The sequence below is a fragment of the Amia ocellicauda genome, chromosome 1 (assembly GCF_036373705.1).
Source record: "Amia ocellicauda isolate fAmiCal2 chromosome 1, fAmiCal2.hap1, whole genome shotgun sequence".
Lineage (NCBI taxonomy): Eukaryota > Metazoa > Chordata > Actinopteri > Amiiformes > Amiidae > Amia > Amia ocellicauda.
In genome coordinates this window covers 24,205,774-24,220,073 of record NC_089850.1, presented here as the reverse complement: position 1 = coordinate 24,220,073, position 14,300 = coordinate 24,205,774, and the positions used below count along the sequence as shown (strand labels likewise).

Here is a 14,300-nt window from a genome sequence, read left to right as displayed (position 1 = left end):
GAAGTCTGAACAATTCCCAAAATGTTTACCAAACTTTCAAGGATACACCTGGCTCCAATGCTTTCAAACTATATACTTGCTTAAATCACAAAAATGCAGTTCAAAAAGCCTAGCCATAATATTTTGCTGAATTTTGCACTACCAACCAGCTATAAATAAGTGGAAAATGACAAGATTTCCACATAACAAGATTGCTAAGTGCTTGCTTCATTACCAGAGAATTGGTGTACTAGAAATCAAAGCAATACTATGGAGCGCTGTTTCGTCCATCAATTTGGTAGTTCATTGGGAAATTCATTCATAAATTCATCAATTTGGCCATACAGTAGTACATTCATCCAGAACACTTTATCAACTTTGTAATTAATTAATGTGGCTATTCATTAATGTAAATAGACAAACAGACCAACTTCCATGCAAACTTCCAGACAAACCAATGAACTTCCAGACGAACAGACAATCTTCCAGACAAACCAATGAACTTCCAGATGAACAGACCAACTGTCAATCATGCACTGTGCCAAACCCACTTCAGTCCTTCTAGCCAATCAGAGCAGACACGCCTACTTTAACCGATACAAATCCAGGCTCACATAAAACTGCTTCACCCAATAATGGTGCAGTTTATTAGAAAGGGTGTCACTGCCTTCTCTTTGTAACCGTATGGAAATTAAAATCACCATTAACATAGGCTCGTTTATGAGAAGATTAAGTGTTAGAATAGGCAAGGCTTAACCACAGCTTTGCCTAGAGTAAAATAAGTATGTTTAATCACAATATATTGTATATGCAGCATAACACATTTTTAAAATACTGTCGAAATAAGTGACAAATGTGATGTTTCTTTTTTTCTTAAAAAAAGCTTTGAAATACTGTGTGTAATACAATTAGCATAATCTATATGACACATGGGAAGTTCTTGGTGGTGTTTTTGTATTAATTGTTAATTCGTTTGGAGACGATGCTTTTGGCATTTTAACAGACTGTCATATTGGATGTATTTTTATTATGTTTAATTGTATTTAAATGGATATACGTGTTCGATTAGCTAGGGCAAGGTGTTTATTGTTAGTGTGTTTATTTGGCTTTAGTATGTATTGTTTAATTTATTTTCGTGTGCACATATTTAAAAAAATACAGTACATTATCCGACTTAAAGTAATTAGCTCATTTTGCAATGATTTGCAATGGGTAAAGTTTACATCCAAAAAAATAAAAAAATAAAATAAAAAAACGATGTGAGATAGAAACGCCCTTTCTAATAAACTGCACCATTATTGGGTGAAGCAGTTTTATGTGAGCCTGGTTTGTCTGTAAGTTTGTCTGTTCGTCTGGAGGTTTATTGGTTTGTCTGGAAGTTTGCATGGAAGTTGGTCTGTTTGTCTATTTATATTAATGAATAGCCACATTAAAGGGGTCATGAACTGAGAAATCAAAATTCCCTTGATCTTTTGACATATAAGAGGTCGTTGTACTATAAAAACACCCTGTAACTTTCAGAACTCAAAACAGCTTATATTGAAGCCAATCTGCAAAAACGACAGGATTTGGAATGTGCCACTTTATTATGTAATAGTGTGGCCAAACCCCGTCAACGCCTGCTTCTACATTACTGCCTGTGTAGCCCCGCCCACCGATTCACGCATATAGTAGGTAAATAACGAGAGAGGCAAACGCAGGTCTATGCAGAAACCAAACGATAAAGATGGCTCCGAAGACAACAATTGACAAGTGTTTTACTTTAATGAAAATGATGGACAATGAATATAAGAACGATGGTACATTCTTTTATACTTTTTTACGAATTATCCTTTGTCAGATATAACTGTATTAACGCCTAGTATCTAAACTTTATATGCAACAATCAATGAAATATAAAACGTGTAATATGCATACATGTTACAACATAACGACACAAACCACTTTCTGTAGCGTCTTTGGCTAAACTCTAATATAATGTAATAGGCTAACTACCTCACAAATACATACATATAAATAAAGATGATTATTTACCACGCTGTCGCAGGCTGTAGTATCCTTGCCATTTGAGGTGCAGGTTCGTTGTCTTGTGATTCGGGATCAGACTCTGGATCAAACATGTTTGGCTGAATTTCACCGGCTGCCATTTCTCAACATCGAACATTTTCAAAACAATTCCACACGTGTGCTGACGGGGAGTTGAAAATGTTTAAATATGCAAAACTGTCAGCCAATCATACCAGTGGGCGTTTACTTCCGAGTCTACAATCCGCCACGCCTATTCAAATGGTGTGTTCCGATGAGGGGGGTCAAAACAGGACAGAACATAGCCTATTACTTCTAAATTATGATGTTTTTTCATGTAAAAATCTTGATAACATTCTGGACCTTGGAGAACAGCCCAAAAATAAGGCAGTTCATGACCCCTTTAATTAATTACAAAGTTGATAAAGTGTCCTGGATGAATGTACTACTGTATGGCCAAATTTATGAATTTCGAATGAATTTCCCAATGAACTACCAAATTGACGGACTAACACTTTTGGCACAAACGGCGCTCCATAGAATAGTTACATACTCTAAAAATGTAAAATGCGCTATGGCTTGAGGAAGGCAAAAAAACAACATAAAAAATAATGATTTATGGATTGTATAATTTGTTCTGCTGAAAAGGTCTAAAAACGTTACATAGTTTTTTTTTATAGCATTGCACAGAGCAAAGCCATATTAGTCATAAATAATTTAATTCCAGAAAACAAGAGTCACATTTCTTCACATCCCTGAGTGTCCCTTGAAATAAAATCCAACAAAATCAAATGTACAACATTACGCTCTTCGAAAGTTCAGTGGAATCCTCTGGAACTATGTGGAGACCTACAAAGGTTTCATGTTTCCCTGGGGTATAAAAGGAAGTATCCCTTTAAATAAAATCCTACAAAAAGTAATCAGAAGTGCCAGAACCTCATAGAACATTACAAGAGGCATCTTCTCTGAATTATCCATGGCCAAGGAGGATTTACAAACTACTGACTACAAGAGTGTGAATAAATGTGACCCTCTTGTTTGCTGGAATTAAAAATATTATATATGACACATCTGACTTTGCTCTGTGCAATGCTGATAAGACTAAAGTATAATTATTTTTATTTCCTAGCAGGAAACGCCCAATCCTTAAATATTTTATGTTCCTATTTATTCATATAAATAAAGGGCTATGAATAAATCTGGAGGGAACTGCATATGAACATATGACATATTGAAACTCACCTGGGTCTCTCAGATTTAAAAAAGAGAGCTTTTAAAATGGGCTGATAATGCAATCATACAGGTGTGGAATATAGGGTCCTGCTGTTACAGTGTTTATTAAACAAGAATAAAAAAATGAAATAAAATGAAACCCACACACACACGCTGCTGATGTCCCTGAATTATCACAATGATTTGGACAATGTGTCAGCTGTTTTTAAACTATTCATCAATGTGGCTGCAATTTATATTCCAGCACCATCTAATGGACATTGATGAAAGCTACAAAACTCACAAGTCATAACCTGACCAAAGCCATGACTCATTATGAACATAACAAGGAAAGCAGAAACTACAATGAGGCGCAATGATTCAACATACCTTTTATTTGGTCGTTGCAGTAGGAAGCTGTACAATTTGCTTCAGATAAAAAGAAAAACACGTTATTTTTAAATAAACAAAGACCTTCAAACCAATAATCAGTTTGACAATATTTATCAATTTTATAAATATTTTTATATATTATCTGATAAAATATGATCTTAATTTGTCTATACAAGTTATGGTTGTTTGACAAAGTTATTAAAAAAACTAATTATGAAGTGTGTTTTGGGAAACATCTGCTAAATATCTGTCAAATAACTCACACTTCAAATTGATGTGGGTGTAGCCTGTTGCTAGAGGTTTGGGAATATAATCCATCTTGATAGTTGAAACCAATCTTAATAAATTCATTTCACACTCACATGGAAATTTATTAGGACTTCAGACATAATTGCACTGATGTACAAGTTTAGTAGATGTAGTGTATACATTTTTTAAGAGAATCTATTGAAGATATGTCTTAAATTATCATTTCATGGTACTGGGGAAACAAGGAGGTTAAAGTATAATGATATATGGTACATTTGATATAGTCAACATAGCTTAAACTATAATAATACATATCACAGCGTTTATAGTATAGGTTTCAGGATTCATCATAAATATATATATATTGCTGTTTATAATTCCTAGCCAGACCTCACCTCAGAACACAAGATGAATGGCCAACACATTCTGCATGTGTGACTCAAACTTTAATAAGCACTGAAAAACAACATTGATTAATGGACAGAAAAATCATCTGAGGACAGCTAGGCACCAAAGCAAACCACAATTATGCAACCAAGCAATCAACACCCCGTCAAATTACATACATTACAAATTCAAGTAATCATAGTTACATTAATGAAAATGAGGACTTATAAACACCAGACTCCAGGTCTTAAAAATATGAATAAATAGTTATTTGTTTTCTGCTGTTTTAGGAACTTTTTCCAGCACACCTCTAAATGTACAGCTTCATCATGAATTTTACAGCAAATGAAGAGATGGAGTACTGTTTTCAGCATTTGAAGGGTTCCTGCCCCAAAGCACGGAGGCTGGTCCTTATTAAGGTTGGAATGTATATGTTCATGGTCGGAACAATTTTTCTTACTGTGTGTGGAAACTTGATTGTCATTATTTCAATTTCCCATTTCAAACAGCTTCATTCTCCAACCAATTTTCTTATCCTTTCTTTGGGATGTGTTGACTGTCTTTTGGGGGCACTTGTTATGCCATTAAGCATGATTAGATCCATAGAAACATGTTGGTACTTTGGAGAACTGCTTTGCAAAATACACTCCAGTTTTGACATGATGATTTCAATGGCTTCTATTTTCCATCTAAGTTTTATTGCTGTTGACCGATATTATGCTATATGTGAGCCTTTAAGGTACAAAAGTAAAATAACCATATTTGTCATAGCTATTTTTATTGGTATCAGCTGGCTTTTTTCTCTTGGGTTTGCTTTTGGAGTGGTGTTTTCCAATGTAAATGTAATAGGCATTGAGGAATTTGTCATTTCAAACTCTTGTGTGGGTGCATGTGTTCTGATTTTTAACAAAGTGTGGGGACTGCTGGCAACATTAGTAGCATTTATAATTCCAGGAATAGTGATGATTTCCCTTTATATGAAGATTTTCTTGGTGGCCAAAAGACATGCCAGACTCATAAGTAATATATCAGAGAAAGACGTTTCTCAGAATGATAATAAAAACAAAGTAGCTTACAACCGAGAAAGAAAAGCTGCAAAAACTCTGAGTATTGTAATGGGAGTTTTTCTATTTTGTTGGCTGCCACTTTTTATTGCCAGTTTAATTGATCCGTTTATTGATTTTTCTACACCACCAATTATATTTGATGTGCTGGCATGGTTTGGCTACTTTAATTCTACTTGCAACCCCATAATTTATGGATTATTTTATCCTTGGTTTCAGAAAACATTCAAAATAATTATAACAGGGAAGGTATTCTGTTATAATTCTTCTTTAATTAATCTCTTTCCAGACAGGGGAGTATAATGTATAATTTTCATTTTCAATTTTCAAGTGTTTTAAGTGTTAAAGCTTTTAATGTTTAATGCCTTGTACTTAACTGTATTCCTGAAATCTGTATTGCACTTATGTTGTAAGTCGCCCTGGATAAGGGTGTCTGCCAATAAATAATAATAATAATAATAATAATAATAATAATAATAATAATAATAATAATAATAATAATAATAATAATGCATATTTGAAGTGTCAATATTTTCCAACATATGAGTTTCAGTGTTCAAGAAAAGGAAATATATTCTCTGTAAACTGACTCTCTTGCCAATGCATACATGATTGCATGTGTAGCACCTGGAACTCCTGAAGGTGCTGCATTTGTTAGCAGCATCATGCAAGGGAGCTGTCAGATGAATAATAATACATTTAATTGGCGAAAATAAAGTTCAAACATTAAAAGCACAGAAGAGCATATACAAGACAAGTGAATAGTGATGCCTAGAGAAGGCACTGAAGATAGAAAACATGTTTTCACCTTGTATTCCCATTTTACTTCTTCCTTCTCACTGCTGTCATTACAAGAGTTGTTATTTTTCAGAGTTACTTGGACTGGCTGGGGAGTTTCTTTATATTTATATAAAAATATATAATGAGTTATGTAATTAATTAATTCAATCTTCTTTTGACTGCAAAGAAATGAAGAGGGAGAACTCCAGTTCAAACGTGCACAGGGTAGAAAACCTGACGAGAATAAACAAGGAAAATTAAAGTGACAAATGTGCAAATGAAGGGTAGACTGAGGAACACTACACATGCAACATCAGTGAAACTAGAAACAGATGAATATCAGTAAATCAAAGCATTGCTTCCATGAAAAAACAAATCATTACAACTTAGAAAACATGTTTTATGTATGGGATATACTAATATATATAAACATACAGTATACCCCATTCACACTAAAACAATTGCCAGCTTTTTGGTGTCATTTTGTTGCCGGCAAGGTCTGTGTGAATGGGTTATTGCTGGCATTTCGACACCAGCAATTATCCACCAAAGGTCCTAGTCTATTTGCTGGCAATTTTGCGGCAATGGGTCTGTGTGAATGGAGCAGGAAAACAAATCCTTGCAAATGACGCGTCACGTTCTCGCGTTGTTGCACAGTGGGTGAGCTAACTGACGTAACCAATCAGAATCAGAATTTTTGTGTTTTGACCACAACACGGCAAGGTTAAGCCAGCTTTGACCAAGAACTTGCGACCATAGCGAAAAACAGACCGGGTCGTTAACAAATGCCAGAATTTGAAAACAATGTAGTCGTAGCAATTCTGAGTGTTATTGATGAACAAACATGTTGGTGACGTATGTAATGCAACTATTGTCACGCATATGTCAGAAGTTATATACCAATAAATCATGCAAAATATCTCTATACAGGCAAACGTGTTATTAGAATGCATTACAGTGACACTGACGGAAATTTTATTCAAGTTATTTAATATAATTTTAAGGCAGTAATGTCAAACTTTAAAACATGGAAAATTTAAATAAGTTGTTTTGAGCAATCAATCAATTTCAGATCTGCATACCCTGACTTTTGGTAGATATAGATGTACACACAATGTAATGTCATGCTTTTTTTCCCTCATTTATTTTAGTTGATTTAACTTTGCTGCAGTGTATGTCAAGACCCCACACAATGCATCTTGTTACGCGATCATGAACCAAGAGCCGAGTCTCATACTGGCTTCAATGGTTCAAATGATCTTTGATCGCTGGGTACAGTGACCACACAGCAAAAACACACAGCCATACAACCTGATGACCTGGTCATGGCACGAATATGCACTCCAGATTAAAGTATCATATGCTTTTCCCTCTTGATTAATTGTTCTTAGTAGTGAGTCCGAACATATCTGGCACCCTGGTTAGAACCAATAGCCCAGTAAACACAATGGAAGGAAATTGACAAAAAGGGGAAATGATCAAAACTTTTATCGGTCTGTGTCTCCTGTCCCAAATCCACATGCTTCTGTAGCAAATCTAGTGGAAACAACATAGCATTTTGGGATGTTCAAGACTAGTTGTTCTATATTTACTACCCTTCCAGACAGAGACTGCAAACATGAAATGTTTATTCAAAAATGCATTCAGAAAAGTGGATCAGAAGACTAAGAGCAATGACTGAGGATCTGCAAGAAACTCTGGCATCATCAGCACACAACATTTCTAAGACTAAATGTAGTCAATAAACAACATTAGAAGTTTGCACTCTTTGTGTGAGTTAATTTCGGAATAATATGATTTACTGTATATCTGTTAATTAATCCTACTGCAATTATTTCATCAACATTTTATTTCATATATATTAAAATTGTATTTGTGCTTATGAAGAATTTTCTCTGCCTGAAACTGCAGTACATTGACAGTGCTTATTTATACATGTAAACCAAACTACAGATACCATCACAATTTAACCACTATGATTGGGCACACCTAGTATTACTTTGTCCTTTTGGTACTCTTTGTCCAATTCACTTTATAGTTACTGGTGTCATGCTTTCTCAGCATTTTAATCAACGACAGGTATGTGCACATTAATTCTGAGAGTTTCAGATTTAACCCTCATTCTGAAAATATTGTTTAAGTAGAAATGGGGTAAAACACACAATTGAGAAACTCCAATTCAATATTTTGTTTAGTAGACCTTAAAGTTGCAGCACAAGTTTGCCAAGAATATTTCCAAATCAATTAATTAACCAGTTAGTTTAGGAGGCACACTGTAAAAACATTTGTGTACAATTTACAATTGCCAATAAGTTAATGTAATAATTACAGTATCATTGAAGTTACTGTTAAGTGTCATATTGTATGTTACTTTAATTATACCATTACACTGGCCAGTTTGGGTGTTTTTTTTTTTTTTACTTACCATCTGAATGTTTTTCAGCATATTCTTAAATACCTTTTAAAACATAGCTTACAAGTTCCAGAGCAACACATAATGTGTTCTGTGTATTCTCCGATTTATTCACCAATCTATTCCTTTAAATAACCCTGTTTTTTTAACTTTGTTTTTATTGACAAGACATACATGAAATAACCCAGCATACAACAAATCATAAATCTGATAAGGTTGTTCGAAGTATGTCCATAGCACTTCCAAAACTGGTAGCATCCAAGTATTCAATTAGGCTATTAGGCTATTATTTTATCAGATTCTATCATTTCAGCCATGGGGTTACGTAATTAATTCTGTAGAATATTGGAAAAATGGTGACCATACCTCAGGATATTTTTCTTGTTTATTTTGTAATATAGCTGTAATTTTCTCCATATCTGCTTTTCACCACTCAATCCCACACATGGGTATGCATTTTCTAGCTGCCACCAATAAGTACCCAGTCTAATTATCATTGCCCATGTCTAAGGTATTAGGAGGGTTAATTCCAACAAGATAATATAAGGGGTCTAGGAGAATAGTAATTTGAGTGATGTTCTGTATTATTTGTTGGATTTGAGTGCAAAATGTCTGTATATTTGGGCAGTCCCACAACATATGACACAGTGTGCCCACCTGTCCACATTGTCTCCAACATAAAGAGAGGATTTCTTTTTTTCATTTTATTAAGTTTGTAAGGAGTTAGAAAAAATGATGAATTAAATTCAACTGAAACTCTCTATTCTATTATGTTCTATTACAGGTAGTGGGAAATTTTGCACACATTCTCCCAAATCTCTTCTGGTGTTGACTTCTGCAAGTCAACCATCCAGTCTGTCCTGAAGCTATTTTGTATTCACAGGTTGCATTTTCAGAAAAGTGTAATACAAATTAGAAGTGATTCCTGTGTCTTTGTTTTTGTGATAGAAAGATTCAATTAGCTCATCAATAACAGTCATGGAATCTCTCATTTTCTGTATTAAACCAATCTGTACATTTGCACTTTGTACTGTGCTTATATTTTGTAAGTTGCCTTGGATAAGGGCGTCTGCTAAAAAATACATAATAATAATGCAAAAAAAAATACAGTGCATCCGGAATGTATTCACAGCGCTTCACTTTTTCCACATTTTGTTATGTTACAGCATTATTCCAAAATGGATTAAATTCATTATTTTCCTCAAAATTCTTCAAACAATACCCCATAATGACAACGTAAAATAAGTTTGTTTGAAATCTTTGCAAATTTATTAAAAATAAAAAACAAGAAAATCACATGTACATAAGTATTCACAGCCTTTACCATGACACTCAAAATTGAGCTCAGGTGCATCCTGTTTCCACTGATCATCCTTGAGATGTTTCTACAACTTGATTGGAGTCCACCTGTGGTAAATTCAGTTGATTGGACATGATTTGGAAAGGCACACACCTGTCTATATAAGGTCCCACAGTTACCAGTGCATGTCAGAGCACAAACCAAGCCATGAAGTCCAAGGAATTGTCTGTAGACCTCTGAGACAGGATTGTATCGAGGCACATATTTTTGTTTGGAACCACCAGGACTCTTCGTAGAGCTGGCCACCCTGCCAAACTGAGCGATCAGGGTAGAAGGGCCTTAGTCAGAGAGGTGATCAAGAACCCAATGGTCACTCTGACAGAGCTCCAGCATGTCTCTGTGGAGAGAGGAAATAACTTCCAGAAGAGCAAACATCTTTGCAGCACTCTACCAATCAGGCCTGTATGGTAGAGTGGCCAGACGGAAGCCACTCCTCAGTAAAAGGCACATTACAGCCCGCCTGGAGTTTGCCAAAAGGCACCTGAAGGACTCTCAGACCATGAGAAACAAAGATTGAACTCTTTGGCCTGAATGACAAGTGTAATGTCTGGAGGAAACCAGGCACCGCTCATCACCTGGCCAATACCATCCCTACAGTGAAGCATGGTGGTGGCAGCATCATGCTGTGAGGATGTTTTTCAGCAACAGGAACTGGGAGACTAGTCAGGATCGAGGGAAATATGAATGCAGCAATGTACAGAGACATCCTTGATGAAAACCTGCTCCAGAGCGCTCTGGACCTCAGACTGGGGCGACAGGACAATGACCCTAAGCACACAGCCAAGATAACAAAGGAGTGGCTACAGGACAACTCTGTGAATATCCTTGAGTGGCCCAGCCAGAGCCCAGACTTGAACCCAATTGAACATTTCTGGAGAGATCTGAAAATGGCTGTGCACCGAGGCTCCCCATCCAACCTGATGGAGCTTGAGAGGTGATTGACAGCTTACGTTCAGAGAGAGTAACTGGGGCATGATCTGAAATAGTTATGCTGTTAATTTGGAATACTGTGTACAGTTCTGGGCACCATACTTCAAGAAAGATATTGCTGCTCTAGAGGCAGTTCAGAGGAGAGTAACCAGACTTATTCCAGGTCTGAAGGGAGTGTCCTACTGAGAGACTGAGGGAAATTAACCTTTTCACCCTGGAACAGAGGAGATTGCATGGGGACTTGATTCAATTCTTCAAAATCATGAAAGACATCGACCACATCAAACCAGAGGAGCTTTTCCAGATCAGCAGGGATACACGCACCCGGGAACACAAATGGAAATTGGGCTTCAAGGCATTCAAAATGGAAAACAGGAGATACTTCTTCACATAGAGAGTTGTCACAATCTGGAACAAACTCCCCAGCGATGTGGTTGAAGCTGGAAATTTGGGGACATTAGACATTAGACAACATAGACTGGATAGTATCCTTGGATCACTTAGTTATTAATGACAGCAAACAAGCATGATGGGTCGAATGGCCTCCTCTCATTTGTAAACTTTCTTATGTTCTAATTGTGCAATCCTCAGTTTGATCATTATCTGGGGAATAAGAAAAAAGTCAATACATGTATAGCTATTATGAGGTTTAGAGTTAAACATAGTCTTTAGTTGTAGTGTGTAGGTATCTCCAGACATTCGCATATCCTTGTTCTTTATAGTGAAACAGGGTGGCCTTGGAAATTTTACATTGTGAGGTGTTTGTGAGGATTTGTCTAAATGTGGAAACAAAGTACAGTTAAAGTCCCCAGCAATTACTGTATATGGGTTTTTCTGTCCGGCTATCTCAAGAAAACTTTCCAATTATAGCATATACATTAACCAAAGCGAGGTCTGTACCCAGTAAGTAGCCATTTATTAAAAGGAACCTGGCTTCCAAATCTGTAGTTATCGTTCAACTCGGAAGCACTGCCCAAGAGGGAGGGGTTTCTGCCCACTGTCATAGGAACCTGATTGAAACATTACTATATCAAAGCTGCCATTGGCCCCTGCGCTCGTCACTCAAGAACACGGCCCTTCCCACATCCTGTTCCATAAAACGTGACATCACGGTTCGTCCTCTATTGCCACTTCGCCTGGACCTGAGAACGTGAGCTTTCTGTGTCTTGTCTTTGCATTAGACCCTTATTGTTGTTTAACAATTATTATTATACGGTTGGTTGGCTTCACAGCTGTGCTGTTCACTACCGTTTATTACTGTGTCTATTTCTATTATTTAGTTATTATTGATAGCTAATCCGACTAATAATAGTCAGGTTTATATAGTGCCTTATATATTCCAACTGCTTGCTGTGTTTTTCAGTTTTTTTTTTGTCCACAGGGCTTTTTCCTCCACAGCAGGAGCGCTAGCAGCGGCAGTAAAATCCGAGGCCCGGCTGCCTGTTGTAGGAGATCTAGCCCAGGTGAGGTGCTCCTCCGCTGGCTTGCGCCCGCACTACAGCCCACAGCTGCGGAGATCTCACTCTCTCAGTTCGCTGAGAAAGAGCACTGCTAGCAATGCTAGCACTGCGCCCCGTCCGTGCGTGTAGGCCTCGGTTTTAGATCTACGCAGTGCTTGTATCCGGCACCTGGTGCTTGGTATACACAGTGTACATAAATGTTGCCAGGTGGAGATGCACTTACAGCGGCGGGCCCGCTAGGTGCTCCACTTGTTGCAGAGGCATTTCAGTTGTTGTGTGCCATTGGTGCGAACACTGACCGGCGCCTCTGCTGCAAGTTTCCCTGTGTACGGTGCTCAGCGATGGGCTCCTCTCGCCCCCGCCACTGTGCTGCTTGCGGCCAATGCACCTTGCCCGCCTGGTGTGGGGAGGTCTTATGCCCTGTTTGTCTGGGCACCGACAGCGGGCTCAATTTGGCTGCGACTTCTGGGTCTGCTATGGTGTGACAGGAGGTCTGCCGTTCCACCGGGTGCCGCCACACTCGTCGCTGCAGGACTGGCAGTGGTCTCCCACTCTGGCAAGTGATGGGGGGGCCTCAGGGGTGCGGGATCTCCGCCTCTCCCCGAGCCCCTCCATCTCCTCCTCCAGGGTTGCAGTGATGGAGACAGCCGCTCTTCCCACGCTTGTGTCTCCTCCTGCTGCCGCTGCTGCTCCAGCTGCCGCTACCGCACTTGCCACGGCAGCTGTGCCCCCAGTGGCAGCCGCACCTGTCCTGCCTGCAGTGCCCGTGGTGCGCACCCACGGGCTCTCTCCCCCTCTTTGGCATCATCCCTTGCCTCCTCCCCGCTGGCAATGGAAGTCAGGCTCCATGGACAGGGAGCGTAATGAGGCCATCCTTAAACAGCAGGATGAACCAAATCAGCATTCTCCTAGCCGCGCAGGCAGCGCAGGCAGTGCAGGCAGCACAGGCAGCGCAACAGGTGCCGCCCCCCCAACACCATGATGCTCCACCTCCGGCTAACACCACACCAGTGGAGACTGAGGGGAGTCTGTCTACCCCATCTCAGGATGAGGGCAGTGGACGGGCCACCTGGGAGGAGGACTACCTGTCTCTGGATCCGCACAAGGACTCAGAGCTTGAGGCGGAGCTCATGGAGCTCACCCCTCCTCCTCCATTGAACGTGGACACCACTCCTGCTCCCACGGGACAGGACAGGGAGTTCTGGGCAGTCATCCAGAGGTCTGTGGAGTCTCTCCAGCTCCCTTGGCCCTCTGATCTTGCCCCGCCGCACTCCAGATTCGAGAGGGGTTAGCGCTCACACAACCCTCCAGGAGATGGAGCAGTCCCTGCAGCTGCCCCGGGTTTATCTCATTCCACCTCAGTTCCAGCAGCGCAGGCAGTCTGCCACAGCCCCGACCACAGGCTGGACCACAGCCCAGGTCACAGCCCCGCCCACCTGCCCACCCGTTGCAGTGTGCAGCGCTTCGCATCGAGATCGCCGCTCTCCTGGAGAAGCGAGCAATCTGCGAATTGCCCCCACCAGGGCAGCACGAGGGATTCTATTCCCCATACTTCCTTGTGCCCAAGAAAGCTGGCGGTTTCCGTCCCATCTTGGATCTGAGGCGCCTGCACCGCCATCTTAAAGTGTTGCGCTTGAAGATGCTCAACCTGCGCACCATGTCTGGTGGACGGAGCCAGCACGGGCCCTCCATATCAACATCCTGGAGTTACAAGCAGTACTCCTTGGACTGTCTCATTTCCTGCTAGTCCTGCGGGACAGACATGTGCTGGTTCGGATGGACAACACAGCGGTGGACGCCTATACCAGTGCCTGAACACCTGGTGGCCTATTCGACTCCATTGCCACACCGTGCACCCTTTTTCAAGGCGCCCCCTTGGCAGTCATTTGTGCGACTGCTGCTTGGGCCTTGCCGCTTACATTTTCCTGGTTCTAAAGGTTGGACGTGATGGGACAGGTCCCTTCCATTTTGAACCCGGTGTTGGCTGCAGTCGAGCCCCAGTAGCCCACAGGCTCTGGCACCTGATTTCCTCTCCCAGTCTGCCCCTG

At 39.8% G+C, this 14,300-nt stretch overlaps 1 protein-coding gene across 1 annotated transcript; it reads left to right on the top strand.

Annotated features, from left to right (window-relative positions):
- The first annotated feature begins 2,248 nt into the window (after positions 1-2,248).
- Positions 2,249-14,067, top strand: LOC136758885 (trace amine-associated receptor 4-like). Its single transcript, XM_066713621.1, has 6 exons — positions 2,249-2,255; positions 4,597-5,606; positions 12,695-13,021; positions 13,299-13,471; positions 13,615-13,916; positions 14,000-14,067. The coding sequence occupies exons 2-6, from the start codon at positions 4,599-4,601 to the stop codon at positions 14,065-14,067; spliced, it is 1,878 nt and encodes a 625-aa protein (XP_066569718.1). The 5' UTR covers positions 2,249-2,255; positions 4,597-4,598.
- The last annotated feature ends 233 nt before the right edge of the window (positions 14,068-14,300 follow it).

What these genes read in the sequence shown, in the direction of transcription:
- LOC136758885 (XM_066713621.1), top strand. Translation starts at nt 4,599, where the DNA reads ATGGAGTACTGTTTTCAGCATTTGAAGGGTTCCTGCCCCAAAGCACGG. An exon ending in TCCTGCCTGCAGTGCCCGTG is followed by an intron (nt 13,022 to 13,298) that starts GTGCGCACCCAC and finishes ACCCCATCTCAG; the next exon opens with GATGAGGGCAGTGGACGGGC. An exon ending in CAACCTGCGCACCATGTCTG is followed by an intron (nt 13,917 to 13,999) that starts GTGGACGGAGCC and finishes ATTTCCTGCTAG; the next exon opens with TCCTGCGGGACAGACATGTG.